At 43.8% G+C, this 20,631-nt stretch overlaps 1 protein-coding gene across 3 annotated transcripts in view; it reads right to left on the bottom strand.

Moving 5' to 3' along the window:
* Positions 1-20,631, bottom strand: part of Sqor (sulfide quinone oxidoreductase) — a 41,958-nt gene that overhangs the window by 14,709 nt on the left and 6,618 nt on the right. For all 3 annotated transcript variants that reach the window (XM_052725382.1, XM_052725381.1, XM_052725383.1), the window contains exons 2-3: positions 6,125-6,375; positions 2,961-3,131 (exon numbers count right to left, since the gene is read on the bottom strand). In XM_052725382.1, coding sequence (XP_052581342.1) covers positions 2,961-3,131; positions 6,125-6,358 — 405 coding nt within the window. In that variant the 5' untranslated portion in view covers positions 6,359-6,375. The remainder of the gene's footprint in view (positions 1-2,960; positions 3,132-6,124; positions 6,376-20,631) is intronic.

The raw sequence follows: 20,631 nt of genomic DNA, 5'->3' as shown, positions 1-20,631 counted from the left end.
TCAGTCTGCCCTGCCCTGGAAGACAGAAAAGCTGCTCTTCATTTCACCCAGCAGGAATACACATATACAAGCACGTACAAGTAAATATATGTACATGTGTGTACATGGCTTGTTTACCTATCAGTCTTTTGCTCATAGGTCAAGAGGCTTCTCCCTGATACCACACATGGCTCCTTGGTACAACCAAGCCTGCCTCATTGAGTAGACCCCTTGGAGAGCTGAGAATTCCTCAGTGTCTCTGTATTAGGTTCATTATCTTGAGGATTATCAAGTTTTTACATCTCTTGAGAATAAGTACTCTAGTAGATGTTCTAACCATGTACCATTTGTGTCTTCTAAGGCTCAGAAGCTTGGGGAAACTGTAGGGTCTTATTTTTGAGATTAGGGAAAAAGTTGGTGAATCAGGTAGGATGTTATTCCAGGACTTTATTGAGCAGAGTACAGCATAAGCTGATAGTATCAGAACTCGGCACATAACATCTCCTGGGAAATATCTTGTTGGCTTCAATTTATCCTCCCACTGTGTCTGAATCTTGGATTTATGATTCTTGTCACCCAGTTAACAATTTTCAGCACAGATGGGCTCATTTAAGTTCGTTTTAATTCTGTGACATGTCCCTAGAGAGCTTTCTTCAGATTGCATAAGTTAATCAGTGTTCTTTAGCAAACATGATTCAATTTACCAAATCATTCTGTTCTTAGTTTACCTTCTCCTGCCACAGACACTAGATAGAAACTGGACTTGTCGTCACTTCTACAACCTAGACTGTGTCTCTGACACTTGTGTTTTCTAGACCACACGCCTTAATTCTTCTCTGAACTTGTCTTCCTTCTTACCCCTCCTACTCCAGCCACACTGGTGTCTGTTTCCTCCAATGCCTCTGCTTCCTTTTCCCCCCGAAAGCATTTGCGTGTAGCTCCTACCTCTAACCCTAACTAATGCCTACTCACCCTTTAACTTAGAAAGGATCGCTTTAGGCAAGCCTCCCTTGACCTGGCAAGCCTGATTGGTTCCCTCTTGTCATGCTGCGGCTTAGTAATTTCTTGTGTGATTATCTGAAGCCCTTATCTTTCCCATCAGACTGAGTTCCTGAAAGAGAGAAACTCTCTGTCTTGCTCATCATTGTATGTTCAGTCTCCAGACTGACATCTAGGACGTAGAAGGTGTGCAGTCAATACTTGTAAGGAAGCCATGTCTCGGCTTCTTCATTTGTGAAATGAGAACAGTGCCTACCTTGCTGAGCTGCTCTGAGCACTCGATGAGCAGGAACCTGTAAGCACATGGAGCAGTGCCTTGCACAGGTGCATGCTCAAGAAGTGTTGTTACTGTTTTATAAAGAACATTAAAAGGGGAAAGGAAATGTGGACTGCGCATTCACTATGAGCCAGTACAGCTTAGTCATTGGCTGAAGGCGGGCTTGTCATCTTTGAACCTTTGTTGGCACACTTCTATTTCTAAATTACTATGTGACATTTGTTTAGTAGGTGAACCTGGAGTTTTGCAAGGGTTTAGCTTCTGATTTACTAGGTTCTTAGTGTCAGGATCCCTCACCCTGTCCACATCCCCACCCTTGTACGAAATGAGGAGACTTGTCCATATTTGGCCTTCTGGCAAGGTCTATGCTGGTCTCTGCAATTGCTCAAAAGCCATGTCTACAGGCTTTGCAGCTCCTTGGGGTGGGGGCCAGCTGGCTTGGAAACTCGTTCTAAAAGCTCGAGGCTTGCTTTTTGTCTCCTTTCTAGCTAGGCTTTATTCTTTCCTAATGACCTCCCTCCCACAAGTTTGTCTGTGCCCAGTCCTTACAAATAATCGATTTTATACTTTGATAAAACCACCAAGGTGTGTGTAGAGCAAAATATCATTCCATTACAGTGTTCCTGTGTTTTCCCTGTAGGGCATCCTCCCAGACCCAAGGGCCCCTGCCCCTTCCCATGTCCTTCAATGGCTAAATTTCCTACAGAACCAAGAATGTCAAGGTGTTGACTCTCTGAATGACACAGAATACAGATCAGGATGGATGTTATTATCTGTCTACTTTGATAAAACTCTATTTCTCACAAGCAACCGAAAGTGTTTGCCTGTATATCCACTCATCCAGCAAGCATTGGTGGTTCCTTACTAGTTCTAGGACTACAAGGAGAGATGCAACCTTTATCCTCCAGGGGTGTTTTGTGAAGTGAGGGAGGGCCTGGCTTCTGTATAACATACCCACTGCCATAAAGCATCATGGGCCCTGTGCTAAGGGAACTCTGGGAGGGGCCTGGGGCAAGGGTGAGTTCCCTGGAGAAGTGACTGGCCGCTGCTGTTCTGGGCTCAGAGGCAGATAGGAACATGAAACTGCAACTGGACACTGGATCTGTGGTCTCATCACTGTCCTCTCAACTACTCCATCGAATATGGAGAAAAGAGTCGTGGAAAACCCTGCGGGTCTAGTGTAGGAAGTAACATCTTAACAGCGCTAAGCACTTCTGAACCTCATCTCTGGGACATCACTTCCCCCTCAGTGCTGGGACAAACCTTAGTCACAGGACTCCCCTAACTGTGCCCCTACCAAGACTGGTGTGGATATTTCCCAATACTCACCTCCTATGGAAAACTAGGTGTCAGTTAGAAATACTAGCTTACTTCAAAGGAAAGGGGGAAATGTACCTGCAATTTGAACATGTGGAAATAGCATTTGTTCAACAAAAATTCGGACACACAACTCTATACTCAGCAATGAGGACCACTGAATCACACAGTGGATGTTCAACAAATACTTGTTTTAGTTTATTAATTCAAAACCACTCAAGCCTTCCACCTATCTTCCATTTACTACACACCACCATCTTTTGCAGCTTTAACACAGAGATGTAAATATAAACATGGGTACCTATGCCATCTTCTACCGTGAGAGTGTGCAGCTTGAGAATGGGTATGCCACCCTCAGACAAGAAAACCCAACAGCCATGATGGTTACCTCCTTGCCATTGTCGGTGCGGATACAGTTCTTGTCTGGGTTCAGCTCTGCCACTCTGTCTTGAATCCACTCCACACCAGATGGAATCACACTCACTGTGGGACGGCCGGACAAGGACAACTGCTTGGCACCAGCACCCACTAATGTCCATATTGGCTGATAGAAGTGTCTCTGAGAAACAAAGTGTTAAGGAGGTTTGTTTCCATTGGAGCCGTATCTAAAGAGGCTTAGCTGAAGTTATTTCAACTAGACTCTCAATTAGCCCTTCCTGGCCCTTAGAGCATTGCACAGAGAAGTCCGTAGAGGGTTAATCCCCCACTGTTGCATCTTCTAATACGTTAACTCTGAAAGATCACCATCCAAGAGTACTTCTAAGACCAACAAAAAAATGATAAGTTTTCATTAATGACTACTGGGTTAGCCACAATTTCTTATTGCTAAACGTTGACTTGGTTTATTATGTATGTATTACATATATGAGATACAGACAGACCATATATATCTATTTATGTACATAACTTATGTGTATAGATAGTAAGAAAAATTAAGTCCAGAAGCAATACATGGTTCCTTCAAAGAATGTGAAAATTACGGCAAGTCTAGAAAACTCACTGTCATTTCTGGGAGTCATCAAAACCTCACTAACTTCAAACTATTTTCCCACAAAAGACTGTAGGTGCTTCTGGTTCATCTATCTTTTCCTTTCTCTGGGGTTCTACACCCAAATCCCATAGGTGCCATACTCTTCTTCACAAAGCAAAACACAAACAAATTCTCAGAGTCTTCTACAGCACTCTTGCTTGAGACAGCCTATTCTTAATCTACATTAATTGTGAGAATTCTGGGCTTGGGGCAAAGGGCAGGTTAATTTAATAGGCTGCGAGAGTTCACTCATTTGGGTGGATCAAGAAACCAAAATCTCTCCATGTTGCCAAAATGCTCTGTCTTTTTGGCCAGTTTGGCTGGCCAGAGCAGTCTAGTATTCAGAGGGTGGTAAAGGGGATAGAAGAATAGTTTGTCATCTCCCTAAGCTCATAATGGTTGTGATCCTAACAGAGGAGGACAGAGATCTCCGGCTGTGAGAGCTCATCAATTTTGAGTCCATCTTGAACAGAAAGTGGAACAAAAACACCAGCTCAAGGGTTTCTTCAGTCTACAAACATCAGCTCCAGCAATCAGGCACAGCAGACATCCAAAACCTGAGCATGACCAGCTCGTTCAAGAAAGGTCTCATGAGTGCTTTCTCATAGGACAGGACAGAGATGACTGTCCGGCCTACAGCCAATCCATCAAAAAAGACACCTGATCCTGTCTGATCGTCAAAGCTAAGCAGGGTCGGACCTGGTGAGAATTTTAGTGAGAGAAATGACTGTGCAGTTCCCATAAAAGCTATACACAGTAGAAAACAAAAAGTACCAGTGGGAGACACACTGTGGGTCAGCCACAATACAGTATGCACCAGAGAAGACAGCCACCTGATACAGCTCTCAGACAACTGTCATTTGAGATGGTCTTCCTGGGTTAAAATGGCTGTATCGTGTCCTAGGGAAGTATCATTCACTGACAAAATAGGAACATGTCTTTCTTGTCCTACCCACCCACCTCAGAACAGGCACTGGGCCCACTTGGCTTTCTTCTACCATGGGTACATATCCCAGCTGGCCCATACTTAGCTCCTCCTTGGGGAAACATTAGGCAGACCACCAAAAGTCTTGACTATTTCTCTGAAGCTTCTGTAATCTTAAACTGTTTCCAGGAAGCAGTGTTTCACTTGGTCTCCCACCTCAGACCAAGTATCTGCTCTCCCCATGACGTTTAGAGTCCCCTTCGACCCAACTTTCTTAAGCCCCTGGACAGCTTTGCTGGGGTATTCTTGCCCATGTCTCATCCCCCTTTCTCCGGGAAAGCACAGACATGGGAAAGGGCGCTGCCTGCTGATTTTCCTCTGGACAAAAGGTTGGAGTGGAAGGCTATCATGAGTTGAACCATCTTCTAAAAGATGTATGTTGATATTCAAAGCCCAGTTCAGCTGATGGTGACTAAATTTGAAAACAGATTTGGTCACGTTAAGATGAGGTCATACTTGAATAAGGGGCACCATAGATCCTTTAAATTGTGTCCTCGTAAGAAGGTTTTATGGACACCTAGTGACAACGTTGTACAGGATAATCCTCAGAGCCATACTGCCACCATCTTCAGGATGTCAGCAAGACCATCACAACTGGGTTTGTTGATTGTTGACACTCCTTCATAGAATAAGGGGATGGGGGGGTGTCATGGAACTCTCAACTGAGTATCCTGCCACCCTACCCAACCAGTGTATACAACTCTGCCCGAAATGCATATGGTCATGGGGATTCCAGGAAGAGGTTAGAGTATACAGGTATGGAAGGACTAGGGAAGGGCTCTATAACCCACAGCCATGATGAATGCAGACCTTCCAGGGAGACTGCTTCAGGATCACCCATTCTACTGCCCAAAACCCCTTCCCCATGCTCTGTAAGTAACCCTAGGAAACCCATTGATTTCTGCAGTCAAATTTGGTTTATTGTTGGGACTTTATGGGGATGGGGTACACTTTTCCTAACCCTGGCCTACCCCAAGGTTAAAATTTGCACAACACAGAGACACCCAGAGGATATCATGTAAAGACAAGGACCAAGAATGCAGATGCCATTGCAAACCTGGCTTGACAAGGATTGCTCCTAACTTCCAGAACCTAGGAGGGGAAGCAGAGCAAGTCCTTTGCTGCCCCACACCCAGCCTTCAGAGGGAGCATGACCCGGTCAATAGTTTGGGACTAGTAGCCTCAAAAAATGTGAGAGAACATGTGTTTGCTGTTTTAACCACACACGTTGCAGTAATTGGCTGTGGCAGCCCTAATGAGCCAGAACTGAAGAGGCACAAAAGGCTTCGAGGTTTTGCCTCATGCTCAAGCACCCTCCACTTTCCCCCAATGCATTTTTATTATTATTTTAAAAGAATTGTTTTCATACAATATATTCTGATCATATTCTTTCCCCTCCCCAAACTCCTCCCAGACCCTCACCACCTCCTTTTTTTATGCCCAGGAAAAGCATTAACCATAAAACATAAAAAACCATGCACCCACACAGGCTAACACATACACATACCCGCTCTCACACATGCCAAGGGACACTTACCTCGCTGGGTTCAACAATGGCCACATTCTCTGCTCCCACTTTCCTCTTCATACGAGTGGCCATGGTGATTCCCCCACTGCCCCCACCCAGCACCAGCACCTCATAGTGGTTCTTGGCTGTGCAGCAAGCGCCTGTGTGCAGTTGGAGGGGTACAGTCTGCTGAGTGCCCAGCCTAAGGAAATAGGCAAAGAGCCGGGCACGTGGACTGGATACAGCAGCAACCAGTGGGGCCATCACCAGGCTAGATCAGGCTAAAAGGAAGCAGAGGAGATTATGAGCACCAAGGAAAGTTCACTCTATGACCTGAGGAAGGGGAGGCTGGCGTCAGATCAGCTCTATTTGGTATCTACTGCCTTGGCTGAAGTCTATCTTCCTTCCGGGAAGACAGCATCCTAAGAATTATGGGTTGAGCTAAGCATTCCCTTTTCTTCCTGCCTATCAGGCCATCTAGGACTGTTTGAAGGATGTATTCCTGCCCTTTTGTGTTTTATTTGTGCACATATGTGTGCCCATGTGGGTTCTCTCCTTCCACCATGTGGGTCCTGGGATCAACTTGGGTCATCAGTCTGAGTAGCAAGCACCTTTAGCTGTTGAATCATCTTGCCAGTTTTTTATGGGTGGATATGAGCTGTTATATGGGCAATGGGAACTGAACTCTGTCCTCTACAAAAGCAGGAGGTGCACTTAAAGCACTGAGCCACCTCTCCAGCCCTGCTCCCCCTTTAGTTTGTTTGTTTCTGCCCATCCTTGTCCATCTAGGTACCATCTGCTTCTCTCCAGCTGTCTTCCATTCTCTCAGGCACATCTAAATGTTTATTTGACTTTTAAGCCCACAAAAGTGGACATGCAGGTCTCCGACTAGCGACATGTAATGGTCCTTGCCACAAGGATCACCTGTGACCTTGCCGAAGAGCAAGAGTCAAGAGTCTGACTTTCTGCCACTCAGAGTTCCTTCTGATCATAGCTGTCAGGGCTTCAGCCCCCAGGCACGAGGTCCCTGGCTCTGCTTCCCCAGGGAAACACAGTTAAATCAAACTCATAAGCTGTGCAAGCAAAGTCCTTCAGTACTTTGAGCAATTTCAAGCAGATGATTAATACAAGCCATAAAAGGAGCCCTGCCTGGCATCATAAAGTTGTAGTTTACATAAAGATTCTGATCCTACTGCGAATGGTCTTTTATTGTATCAACTTCACAAACAATTCCTCCTAAAGATTCTCTCAGAGAAGCTCTTCCCCTTAAGAAGGTGAGCATCCACTCTGGGCAGTCAGTTCCTCAGAAGAGAGAACAGTGAGGCTTTTCGAGAGCGGGCCTTATGCCCTCCATGCATAGCACTGGCCTTGCATGGAGGACACCACTGACTCGTGTGACTTAAGGGTCCATATTTTGAGTACCATATCAGTTTCAGCCTTGTGGGTTCAGCCAGTGTCCAGGAAGCCTTTATTCAGATATAAACACTCCACGAGGAGTAAGATTCCCAGCCGCTAACATCACTAACTTCTGAATGGAGATGACTTCATTATACCCCATCCACAGACTGAAAAGGGGAAGGTTGCGTGGGGCAGGGTGACGGGAGATGGGGGTGTAGAGAACCCTGAGCCAAGAGGTGGGAAGAAAGGAAAACCCTGGAGGAGGGAAGGATGGGGTGGAAGCCGATGTCAGTTTTAATCAGTATTAACTCAGTTGCAGAGCTTCGGTAAAGCCAAATATCCCTCGAACTTCCAAATCAGAGGCCCACAGAAAGTGGGGCGGGCCCATACATTATTGCCTCCAGTCTAAAAGCAATACACCTGCTCTAGAGAATAACCCCTGCGGCCCCTCCACCCTGCCTTCTGTTTCTTGGGATCAAACATAAGGAAGTATCTGCTAATACGGGAGAAGGAAAAAGCATTACAAAGATGTCACCAGCACACTTTTCACAACCCAGCCAGCCGTCTTCTCACAGTTTGTAGACCAATACTGATAACACCCTTGGACAAACAGCAGCAGACTCCACGGAAGCCAGGGGCAGGCCTGGCCCTTGACAGTTTCCGTGGACGTTAATTTCTGACCACTTCAGTTTTATATGGAAACAGAGAGTGTTCTGAATGTCAAATATTGAGGAAAGGTTGGGTAAAATATGATTACAACAATGACTCATGAGATCTTTTAAAATCTTAATGTGTACAAAGTATCAAATGCTCAAGGCTTGGAAGCAAATATTCATATTTAATAAGCTATGATATAATATGTTTGCTATTCCAACAAGTAAGAGGAAAATATTTTAAAAAGAAAAAAATAGTCAAAATGTTACATTGAATAAGTACTTTCTCTGGGTTTTAAAATAATGGATGATTATGATTTTTTTCTGGTTTTCAGTATTTTATAAATATTCTACTAAATACATATTTGACAATAAAATATCCATTTCAATGATAATATGTGACATTGGTGACATCTTTTCCGTCATCACTGAACTTGTGAGTGGACCACCATTATCGCCCTAATTTATAGGTGACCAAAGTGAGGTGGATAGCATTTCTGTGACTCTCTCCAAGTTGTACAACCCAAAGGTGGCAGGCTGATATAGCATCAGGACTTCTACCTCAAATCACTATATTATCCTATATCTATGGTCTTCAAGACAAGTATATATCAGCGCTGCCATGGCTTGCCAGGAATATCCAACTTTTTGACATTGTGATATGTGGTTGTCATATGTGAATAGGTTGGGCCACATTCACAGCTATCCTGAGATGCATGTGGCCTCTGGGATGCATGTCGTATATTCCTGTTAGATCTTTAATGTCCCCAGTGCCCCAGGTATTAAAGCTTGGTCTTCAACCTGTTGGCACTGTTGGCAAGTGGTGGTGGCTCAGGAGGTGAGACCTAGTTGGAGGAAGTTAGCTAACAGAAGCCATGGCCCTGAAGAGGACCTTGGGACCCTGATCTCTATGTCCCCCACACAGACCCCTGTCTCTCTGCTTCCTAGACACCATGAGGTGAACAGTCCTCCACCACACAGGATGCTCTGCCTCAGCACAGGCCTAATGCAGTGAGGCCAATTGGCAATGGACAGAGACCCCTAGAGCATGAGCCAAAGGGAACCAGTCCTCCATCACATTAGCTCAGATTTTTGTCACAGGGATGGAAAACTGACAAACAGAAACAACAAAACAATGCCTGCATGATAATGTTAAATGGGGGGGGGAGATTATTTTTCATAAATTCCCAGAAAGGAGAAAACAGTTTTCCATTGTTCTCACGCTACAGCTTAGGTCCATGGGAAGAGTTTTCTTTCATTTCATTTGTTTCTATTATTTTAAGGCAACACAAAAGAAGGCAGAGCTAAGTTTCTGGTTTGCAGCCACTCCAGTTTGAGTTATTTGACCTCAATTCTTTTGAAACTTGCACAAATGTTTCCCTCACTCAGCCAAGAAAGCTTTTTCCATTTTAATTTCAGTGTTTACCAAGAGTCCATTTCTGGGCTCAGCACAGCTAAGTGAAATGCCTTCCAAGCTAGTTTTTTCAACTTCATTAATGAACAGCAGAGTGACCCAGCTGTAAAAGTCATATTCTACTTTAGAATACACAGTTCCAAAACCACAAATGTATTAGAGAAATGTCTAATGCCCTAAATCACTTGAAGTCTCCACATCCTTTTTATTCTAGCCATGTAACATCAGATCAGAGAACCCAGAGCCATCACCCAGCATTGTGAATGAAGACGATAAGGCCTGGAGCAATGTCAAAGACTAGGAAGAAGCCAGTAGAAATATTCATAAGCATGATATTTAAGATCTCATTTTAGAACTATAGTATGCTAGTGTGTATACACATGTGTGCATGCATGTGTATGTGCATGCATACATGTGTGACTTTTAGCTCAAAACTTCTGCAACCTTAATATTTTATGATTTTGTGTGATTGGGGTGATTCAGGGTAGGACCCCTAGACTCAACATGGGACTGGTTACCAGAAATGACGAACATTATTACAATTATAGGGTTCAGACTTGGAGCCCCATCTCTGACCCACAAGAAAGAAGGAATAGCAGTGGGGCTGGAGAGTGGGTTCTAGTAGAAATCCTGAATAAGCTTCTAAGAACTTCCCCAGGGTTACAAACACAGAGGATCTGGTACAGTGGCATGTCCAGGGAAAGTACGAAAGTGCTGTGTTCCCAATGCCTTCCATTCAGGCATCCTTGTAATAAACCAGTAGATGCCAGGGAAGTGGTTTCCTGAGTTCCTTGAGAAGTTCCAGATAATTACCAAACCTGCAGGGTGATCACAGAAAGTTCTGAACTTGTATCAACTGGGCAAGCATGTGGGTCATCTGGGCCATCATTTGTTGGGGAAATCCAAAGTGAAGATGGTCTGTAAGGCTGAGCCTGGAACTCTTAGTGTGAATGTAAATATTTAGTTGAATTTTTAAAATACTCTATTTTTATCAAAGAATGGAATGGTGTTGGTGAGCAAAAAGAGATATTTGGCGTTAGAAGCCGGGTCAGGAAACACCAAGGAGCCAACAGGCATGTCTGACATTGACCTAAACCAGATCTAAAGCAACAACCAGAACGTCAGACAAGTTGTGGAAGTGACAGCCACACAGTCTCAACTAGAAGACAGGAAAGAGGAGGGAAGGAAGGGCAAACCTGACCCTGAGGTCCGCAGAGGGGAAATGGAAAGCCCTTGTTAACAAAGTAAGAACCGAGCATAAGTCTAACACAACTTCTCAGTCTCCCCAGAAAACAGCCCGAAGCCTGTGTACTCATCAGTCTAAGAAGTGTTTCAACCATCATTGCTACAGAACGAAGCGGCCGCTTACCTCTGTATCCTTACAAAGTGAAACCCACACTTTAGCAAGTCAATAAACAAGACTAACTTGACTTTCATTTGCAAGTGGCACATTCAATATAGTTTACAATTAAATGATGCCATGTTTTTAAGCTAGATAAAGATTCCCCGGGTTGGTCCTAAATCAATTGAGTGCCTCCTTCAAAAGGTGGAAATAGGCACATGGACATAGTAAAACCCCTGCTGGCTGAGGGGTCAACAGCCTCCTGGACATCTCTACTTACATCACTTTCTGGCAACCTTTTCACAGTTGGCCCTTCCTAAATAAGCGTTAGACTGCCTGTGTCCAAAGGTCCTTAGTCTTATGTCATTGGACACACCTCCCACTTGGCTGTGAGCAGCCAGGATGCCTAGCCAAGTTAAACAGAGCTAGCATCTCAACGAGTATTATCTACAGCATTCTTGATGTAAGATCCACCAACTCTTCAAGCTTGGAGTCAACCCTTGGCTCTTTCAGCTGTTGAGAAAAAAATATATATGGTCGGTTGTGTGGCTCAGAGCCTTTTGGGCTGATCCATGTTGTCTTGAGCTTCAATAAGCACATGGCCAACCTTAGCTGAACAACCTTAGCTGTTCACCTTTGCTGAACACTTCCAAGTGGGACATGAAAACGAGAGCAAGCAGCTCTTGCGACCCACAAAAACCTGCACTAAACCTACTCTGAACTGCTGTGTGGCCGGGATCCCTGTGAGTTCAGGTTCTACAACTCTTGAGTTCCAGATTCTGAGGCACAAGATCCTCAACTGCACAAAACAACTAGGCTTGATGTAGTATACAGGTGTGGAGGATTTGGAACGTAATTACATCAGTCCTAAAGCTGTCACTAGCTACTGACATCTCTCAACTAAATTATTTCCTCAAGACAGAAATAAATAGGAAACCATGGAGAAATGCTTATAAAAATAGTAACTGTTCATTGAGTAGTGGTATTTGTCTATACTGGCTGATCTTACGCTGCTTCACAACACTGTAAACAGTTTGCTAATGAGAAAATTGAGGATTGGAGATCAATAAGAGAATTTGCCAAACGTCACTTCTGTGTGATTATAGAAATATGGCCCCCGAAATTCAAGTGTTAAAAACTTAATCTCCAGTCCAACAGAGCTGAGAGGCAAGACCTCCAATAGGTGCTTAGATGATAAAAGTCCATCACATGGGAGGTAAGGCTGTTATAGAATCCGGTGTGCCTTCTTTGGGTCTCTCATCCCACACAATGCCTTCTGCACTGTACAGCAAGAAGGTCCTCTCCATATTTAGCACCCCAGACCTTGTACTTCCAGATTCCAGAACTTTAAGAAATGAAGCTGTTCTTTTTTTTTTTTTTTTTTTTTTTTTTTTTTTGTTTTTCGAGACAGGGTTTCTCTGTGTAGCTTTGCGCCTCTCCTGGAACTCACTTGGTAGCCCAGACTGGCCTCGAACTCACAGAGGTCCGCCTGGCTCTGCCTCCCGAGTGCTGGGATTAAAGGCGTGCGCCACCACCGCCCGGCCTTGAAGCTGTTCTTTATAGACTACCTCACCTCATGTATCCTGTTACAGAAACACAAAACAAAGGTAGTCATATCATTCATTAGTCAACAAGGTTTCATTCAAACTGACTCTTCAATAATTCAGGGAAAAAGTGCCCACTGGCAGAATTTCATTTTCATAGAAAGTAGCTGGATTGTATTCCAAATACTGATGTGATATGGAAGTTTAACTTACTAAGTACATTGAAAAGAAGAAAATCTAAGCTTTAGATGTTGGGCCAATGTGCAATAACAAGATGGATATAATTTCTAAGCATCCCTGTCTCTTAGAAATAGTACTGAAGTTATTACAGTTGAAGTGGCCTGGATTTCCCTTGGAAATACTACAGTAGACAGGAATTGATGGGAGTGAAGACAAAAGAAGAAGGCCCATGAGTCAAGAATTTTAAGTCAATTGGGTGATGCTAGAGCATACATTGACTTTTTGTAGGGATCAAGTAAAGTCCTGAGCAAATGTGCACTGTTTGACATGGGCATGGCTGTGCCAAAGACCAATGCTTCAGCCCCATAAAAATGACCAGGCTTTCCCCGGGTGAGGCTCAGAGTAACGGCAAAGCCTTCTTCTGATCTGAGTGTGAATATTGATAGCGTGTGCAGAGAATGCCCCCCATAGCTTTAGTCCTCAGGATGTTTACAACCTGAAGACTGCACCCCTACAGAGAATGCTCTTGCCTCCTAGTTCCACTGTCCACAATAACCCTGCCTCCCTGTTTATCTGTGTGTAATAACCCCACCTTCATGTTCAACTGTATGTAATAAGCACACTAAGCTTCCGGAGGGTTATGACTCCTCCTACAGCATAAGCATAGCCCACCAAATCCCAGTTTTCTCTGTCTGTATGTCCGTCGTTTTATTTCTTATTTCCTCATAGCATCTAGTCAGGTCAAGTCCAAAACCATGCAAGGACATAGCAGTTCTGGGCATATTTCAAATCATTTCAAGAGAATATTAATGCCAGGATCAGCAACACAACTTAGAATCGTTCATCACAGGATCCACAGCTGAGTCAACACTGAAAGTTTTCAAAACATTGACCTAATGGAAAAACGGAGGCTCAGAGAGGGCAGTAATCTTTCACAAGTCACACAGTGTAAGCCGTAGGGCCAGATGTGGAATGAATTCCTTTCATGAAAAGCAACTCTTTCTGAATGTCCTCGGCAGCAGCAACACAGGCGTTCCCAGCAGCCAGCAGTCCAATCCAGAAAGAGAAGAAACATCCCAGACTGGAACTTTCCCCAGATCCAGGACCCAGAATAGCACCCCCTGCAGGCCTAGGTAAGTCAGAAGAGTACTGCAACTCCAAATTCACACAATACACACACACACACATACATACACACACACACACACACACACACACACACACACACACACACACACACATACACACACACACACACACACCCTGAGACTGGGTCTCACCATGTAGCCCTAGCTGGCCTAGAACTCAATAAAGAGACCAGGCTGACCTTGAACTCATAGAAATCCACCTGTTTCTGCCTCCAAATCACTGAACCACCACAATGCACCACCACACCTGGCAAGAGGCAAACTTAGACAGAGCAGATCTATGCATTTATGGGCACTGAAACTGAAGTAATTTAGGAATCTATAACAGAATATGTTTAGACTCGACATTTAATATTCCCTCTGAATAAGAAAATAAATCCTAACAAATGCATGGATCCTTGGAAATCCAGCACTCTTTCTTTGGAGATGGCCTTTATGTGAATTATCAGAAGTGTATACATAGAGATCTTCCTGACTAGAAGCCGTCTTCCCCTCTCTGGAACCCTGGCTTGCCCTGTGTAAGATGGAGGCCCTGAAACAGAAACTTCTCAGCAAATCTGCCTCTAGGGACCACAGCCTTCTCCAGGACTCCTTCCTTAACTGCTGCTCAGAGGCCCCCAGAAGCCCTCCCTTCCTCCCGAGAGAGACACACACACACACACCTTTATAGCACCCTTCAGCTTTGCCACGCCTCTCCCCTCCCCTCCCCTCCCCTCCCCTCCCTCTATGAGCAAACTATATAGCATGGTTTTTCTGAACAACCTGAAACTAAGTTACAATCCTTAACATAAAACTAGCTTGTTACTACCCTAGACAAGACTCTTATGTGCTGGGTATAGTGCTGGGTCCTCAAGTGAGCATATCGCCCATTTTCTAGCTGGGAAAATTGAGGCTGAGGTTCTATCTTCGAGGTCATATAGCCAATCCATGACAAGACCAATGCTCATAGGGAGGACATTTAAAACAATGAGGGAGAAAACCAAAACAAACATTACCAGTTTCCCCACTGCCTGGAGGTTCTTCTAGGAATTAGCTCCTATGATGAGGCAGTGTGTTGATTGCTTTTCTGTCGCTATGATGAAACACCATGACCAAGGAAGTCTATAGAAAGGAGATTATCTGGGCGTATGATTCCAGGGGGGATAAGAGCCCATCATCACAGGAGGCATGGTGGCAGGCAGGTATGGTGGCCAAAGCAGGAAGCTGAGAGCTCAGGTCTTCAACCACAAGCATGAAGCCGAGAGAGGAAAGTGGAAATGGGGAAGGCTGTCTGCTCTCAAAGCTCCCCGTGATATCCTTTCTCCACCAAGGCCACACCTCCTAAACATCACAAATGGCACCACCACATGGGGACTGAGGGTTCAAATACCTGGGTCTATGAGGGACATTCTCATTCAAACCACCACACGGAGCCTGACAAAACCCACGATCTTCAACCAGCCAGCCAGAGACCTAGTCGACCTCCAGCCTAAGATGACGTTCTGACCCAAAGGCTCATCCAGAAACAGTGTTTCAGCAGAACAGGCAGAACAATGTTCCTGCTCGGAACACTCAGGCAGCCATCCTGTCCATACGAGGGCCAGCCTTTTGTGTGGAATAAGCGCCTCTTGCACAGGCAAGGGCAATCTGCCTTATCTAGTTACCAAGTCAACTATACATTTCATCCATAAATACCTCCTCAACAGTCACACTCAGAATTCAGTTTGACCAAATGTCTAGACACCTCATGTAAAGTTGACATGGCCCAGTAAAGTCAACAAATAAAACTGACTGCCACCACATCTGAAGGAAAAGAAGAAGACATAATCCGGGAAAAATCTCAAGAAGGATTGCTGCTGACCCTGGGTTAGCACTACAGGAGTGCTAAGGACGTGCCCAGAATTGCCTCACAAACGTCGTGGCTCCCTCATACAAACCTATCTTACCCTGAAGTACTGCAGGTAACACATGAGGGGACATTCATGGCAACAGACACGGTACAAACAGGACAGCTGGCTTCCTGTTTTATTCTGAGTCCTCTGAAGATATTCTGAGTCCTCTAGTACTAACTACACTATTTTTTCTGTGTTTATGATAAATTGACATTTTGAGACCTACTAGTTCCTCTTCTAGGCCCAGCTAACTTCTGGAGACAGTGAAGGTCTGGCCTGCCAGCATAACTTGTAAGACATTAATTCAGAACACAGGGTCTATGCCACCTTGTCTACCTGGCTTTTACATTCCATGGGGCAACAATATTCATATAAGCACATTGACACCAGAAACCAGGCAACCAGAAGCAGCCTTTGCACCCAGGGTGCATGGACATAATCACAACTGCCAGTCCTGACCTGCTCAGCCTTTCTGCCTGCCTCATAACATAGGCTTTTGACTTTAGTTCATGCTTTTCCTCACCCAGTTCTGCCTTCTGGCAAACAAACCCCAGGTGCTTCCGCACAGGGCCCTAAATGGCATGCTGTGCCTCTGGCCTCTTGAGAACTGTGAGTAAAAATGTCTTCCTTCACGGCAGTCACCTCATGATCTACGGTGCTTGCCATACTTGATAAAAACAAATTCTGGGTGCATTTTAATATACCTACATTAAAATGCGTGTGCCAACTGCTCAGTCAGATGGAAGATTTTACATGTTGAACAAAATTTTGTTAGGCTTCTTCTCCTTATATATGTGCGGAACTGTCAGGTGGCATTTAAAAAGCAATTTAATTACATACTACTGAAAAATGTTGTAATTACATGGGTGATTGGGCCAAATTTTTGTGGCTCCATAACATAGCTACAGTTTGACTTTTTTATGCAATAATTAATCTGGAAGAATATGCCACCTGGTGTTGCTCTCCCTTGTCACCCTCTACCATCCACACTATCGAACTTAACTAGACAGTGTCTTCTCCACCAAGGAAAATCTTCACGTCTCTTTGATCCATTTAACCTTGACACACCAGCCAGGTGTGTTCATTGAAGGTGCTTAAGGACTGAGTTCTCTGCACAGTGTAAGATTATGGGCAAATTCAGCTTCTTACCCATCCTCAGCTCATCTTAATCAGGCAATAGCTGAATTTTCAAAAGTGGAAAACAGGAAATATAATCAATATTTTAACTTACAGGATCCATTCCCTGCATAAAAGTAGATATTCCAAGTCACATTTTGCTTGGCTAAATGTCTAAGATTATCTTGATGAAAAATAGAATTACATGAAATATGCATAGTCATGCTTGCTCTGCCAGTCAAGAATGTTCCCAGAGTACTCATTGAGCAGCTAGGAAGGATCTGGGCTGATGGAAAAATGTTTTCCTCATTCTAGTCCTGGCCCCACTCCCAATTTATCAACTTCAGAAGCTGAGGAAACAGGAGAGCTTGGCAGCTGCTGGTAATACAGGCCAGGAAGAAGGTGGACCCAACTTTGGGGAAAGGCTTTCTTTTGTTAATGTTAGACAGCTTAATTTAATTTCTAAGTATTGAAAGTAAGCCATAATCATCCTGGAAGAACATTTAAGTAAGAATTTATGTCATTCTTAGCAAGATAGAAACTTTCTTAACAAAAGACATGACTCAAAACAAATATCAATGATTTTAGACCTTTTTGCTACTTATTCTCTATACCCACACCACCTCCCCAACATTCACCTCTCACCATCCATTCCAAGCCCCATCCTTTAGCCTTTCTTGTTCCCTGGCTTCTGGTTGGGTCCAGCTAAAGGGAGGTGCTAACAGGATCTTAAAGAAAATCAGTGGGAATTTATTGGAATGACTTACAGGACGCAATCCAACAATGGCTAGTTGTGATTGGGAAGTCCAAGCATCTAGTAGTTGCTCAGTCCCATGAAGCTGAGTGTCTCAGCTGGTCTTCTGCATATGCTGGGATCCCGAAGAAGGAATGGATGGGCTGACAGAGTGAGGGAAAGCAGGTGAAGAACGAACCCTTCCTTCTTCCATTGTCCTTACATAGGCTTCCAGGAGAACATGTGACCCAGATTAAAGGTGTGTCTTCTAGCTTCAAGTTCTGGATCAAAAAGGTACGTTGTCTTCTTGCCTCAAGATACAGATCACAAGTGTGCCCTCCATTTCTGGATTATAGTTTATTCCAGATATAGTCAAATTGACAACCAAGAATAGCCATCACACTGTTCAAAGCATGATAGAAATGCCATACATTGTCTTGGAAATCCATTTAGTGAAGACTCAGAAAATGGTGAAGAGGCCTAATTTAATATTAGTGCAGCCACAACAGGCTGCAGATTAATAATACTGGAACTAGACCTCACCATTACGATAACCAGGAAAAGCCACAAATTGTACCCTTCAGGGGACTAATCAGAATTGAGACAAACAAGTACTAAATGCTCTAGAACATTAAGGATAGCTTATATAACTTGTATATAAATTGCCAATTTCCTTGCAGCAATGCCAGTACCAATCACTGTTTGATAAGACTTCTGTTGCCTCACTCCTGTCCAATCAAGAGTTCAACCCCCATCTGAATCCGGAATTCCCCTACCTCCCCCATCCTTTACTCCTTAAAAACTCTGCCTCAACTGAGCCCGAGGCTCTCCCTGATCCAGCTGTTGTGCTGGAATGGACTGAGAGTCCAAGCTCGAGCTTGCAATAAAGGCTCTTTGCTTTTGCACATGAACTCAGTCTCCTGGTGGTCTCTAGGGGGCTCATAAAGCATGCATAACAATGGCAGAGGAAAACATAGTTCATCTTGGAAAACATCTAAATCACCACCAAGAGAAACTCTGATTTAGCCAGGTGAGCATACCTTAACTCTCTAAAACCTTTAAAAATGGAGAGACTTTCCCAGCAGTAAGGGAGCTATGATCATGGAAGGCTGGTCATAAAGATGAAAAGTAACTGGCTTTGAAGATGGAGAGTGAGGATAATTAACCAAGGATGTTGACAACTTAAACCAGAAAAGACAAGAAAACAGAATCTCCTGTAGAATTTCCAGAAAGTACAAGGCCCTACTAGAACCTTGATGTTAGCCTAGTGAGGTCTATACTGGAACTTTGGAGTAGACTGTTGTAAGACAATAAATTCTGTTGTTGGAGTGGGGACCATAGCTGATTGGTACAGCAATGGCCTAGCATGCACAGACCTGGAATTCAACTGCCAAGACCCCAAAATGGGGGATGGGGATGAGGGGACAGGAGTATGTGTATCCCTAAAAAGTCTGTAGTTGGTTATAGCAGCTTCAGGAAACTAATACATAGATAGATAGATAGATAGATAGATAGATAGATAGATAGATAGATAGATATAGATATAGAGATATAGAGATATAGAGATATAGAGATATAGAGATAGAGATAGAGACATAGATATAGATATAGATATAGATATAGATATAGATATAGATCATCTCCACAACAAATCAATAAGAGGTGGGTAATGTTATTCCTATTTACAGATATTGATGCTATGCTTCAAAAGAATGTAAATGATACCCCAGTTAAGTCTAAGATAGAATACAATCCTAGATTTTTTGGAAGCTAATCTCATTACTTTTTCTACTAGTATAGAGGAGATGTGCTCAAAAGTAAAGATACAGCATTTCCTGACAACTATTCCTAAGAACATAGCTGAAAAGCTTGATGTTACTCTCTTGGTAGAAGGCACAGATTTTCTGACTGTCTACCTAACCATCCAGAGCACCCCAGGGAATGGCAAGAAGAGCCCAGATACTCCATAATGTCAGTAGTGACAGACAGGAACATAAAGCTGGAATTAGAAATCACAAAGAAGGTTGTCTGTCTCTGGAGAGAAGAGATACATCAAAATGTCAACAAAAAATGAAGTGCCCACAAGCGAGTCCCAAGAAGGATGGCATAGGTAATAAGACTCCAGTAGAAGGAAGGTGAAACAGGGCAAGCATTTTTCAGGAGGACACAGTCCTGGGGGAGAAAAAGGGGAGTTGATACATACTATGTTCCACTTCACATAAGCTCTGTTAGCCTGATGTGGTATACTGATGGTTTTAGTCCCAGGAAATAACATACTTGTTACAATGAAGGAGCTCAGAAATATTTGCTACAAGGAATGAGATTATTGGTGAAGTACTTTTACTAAGTATATTTCCATATCAGACAGGGTGTAAATTAACCAGAGGGAACAATAAACCCAGCTACAGTCTATTACGAGTCTACTGCATTTGATGAGTGTGTGTGATAAGGGCCTGAAATTCAAATAAATAATCAGTTAAAACAGAATTAGTAGGTAGGTGAGAAGTGAAAAGGTCCTCTGAGAGTAAACAAGGAAGCACAGGAGAAAAGAACTATAAACGCAGAACGGGGAGGATATATCAAGGGCCTGCTGGAGCTAGTTTTGCACAGTTGAGGTTGACTCACTTGGAATGGGGATCACCTAGCTGTAGATGAAAAAGAGAGCAGCACTGGGGAGATGTGCATTGGGAAGAGAAACAGGACAGGCCTATGTTTCTAACATTTAGGATTGAAAGCTGTGACAGCTATTCTTGGTTGTCAACATCTGGAATGAACTACAATCTAGAAGTGCAGGGCACACCTGTGAGAGATTATTTTTGCTTGGTTTGAAGTGGGTGAATCCACTTCCAGTCTGGACCTTTGAGGTAGGAAGACTCATACCTTTGATCCTGATCTTGAGGCAGGAAGACACAGCTTCTGCTGGAGGCCTATACAAGGACATGGAAGAAGGAAGTTTTGCTCTTTGCCTGCTTGCTCTTGCCTTGCTGGCAAGTCCATTCCTTCACTGGCATTAGAGACTACTTCTTCGGGATTCCAGCATCTACTGAAGACCAGCTGAGACATCCAGCCTCGTGGACTGAACAACTTCTGGATTCTTGGACTTTCCATTCATAACCAATCATTGTTGAATTAGTTGGA

This window comes from Peromyscus californicus, unplaced genomic scaffold (assembly GCF_007827085.1).
Source record: "Peromyscus californicus insignis strain IS unplaced genomic scaffold, ASM782708v3 Scaffold_7__1_contigs__length_154581171, whole genome shotgun sequence".
Lineage (NCBI taxonomy): Eukaryota > Metazoa > Chordata > Mammalia > Rodentia > Cricetidae > Peromyscus > Peromyscus californicus.
This window is presented reverse-complemented; position numbering and strand designations above follow the sequence as displayed.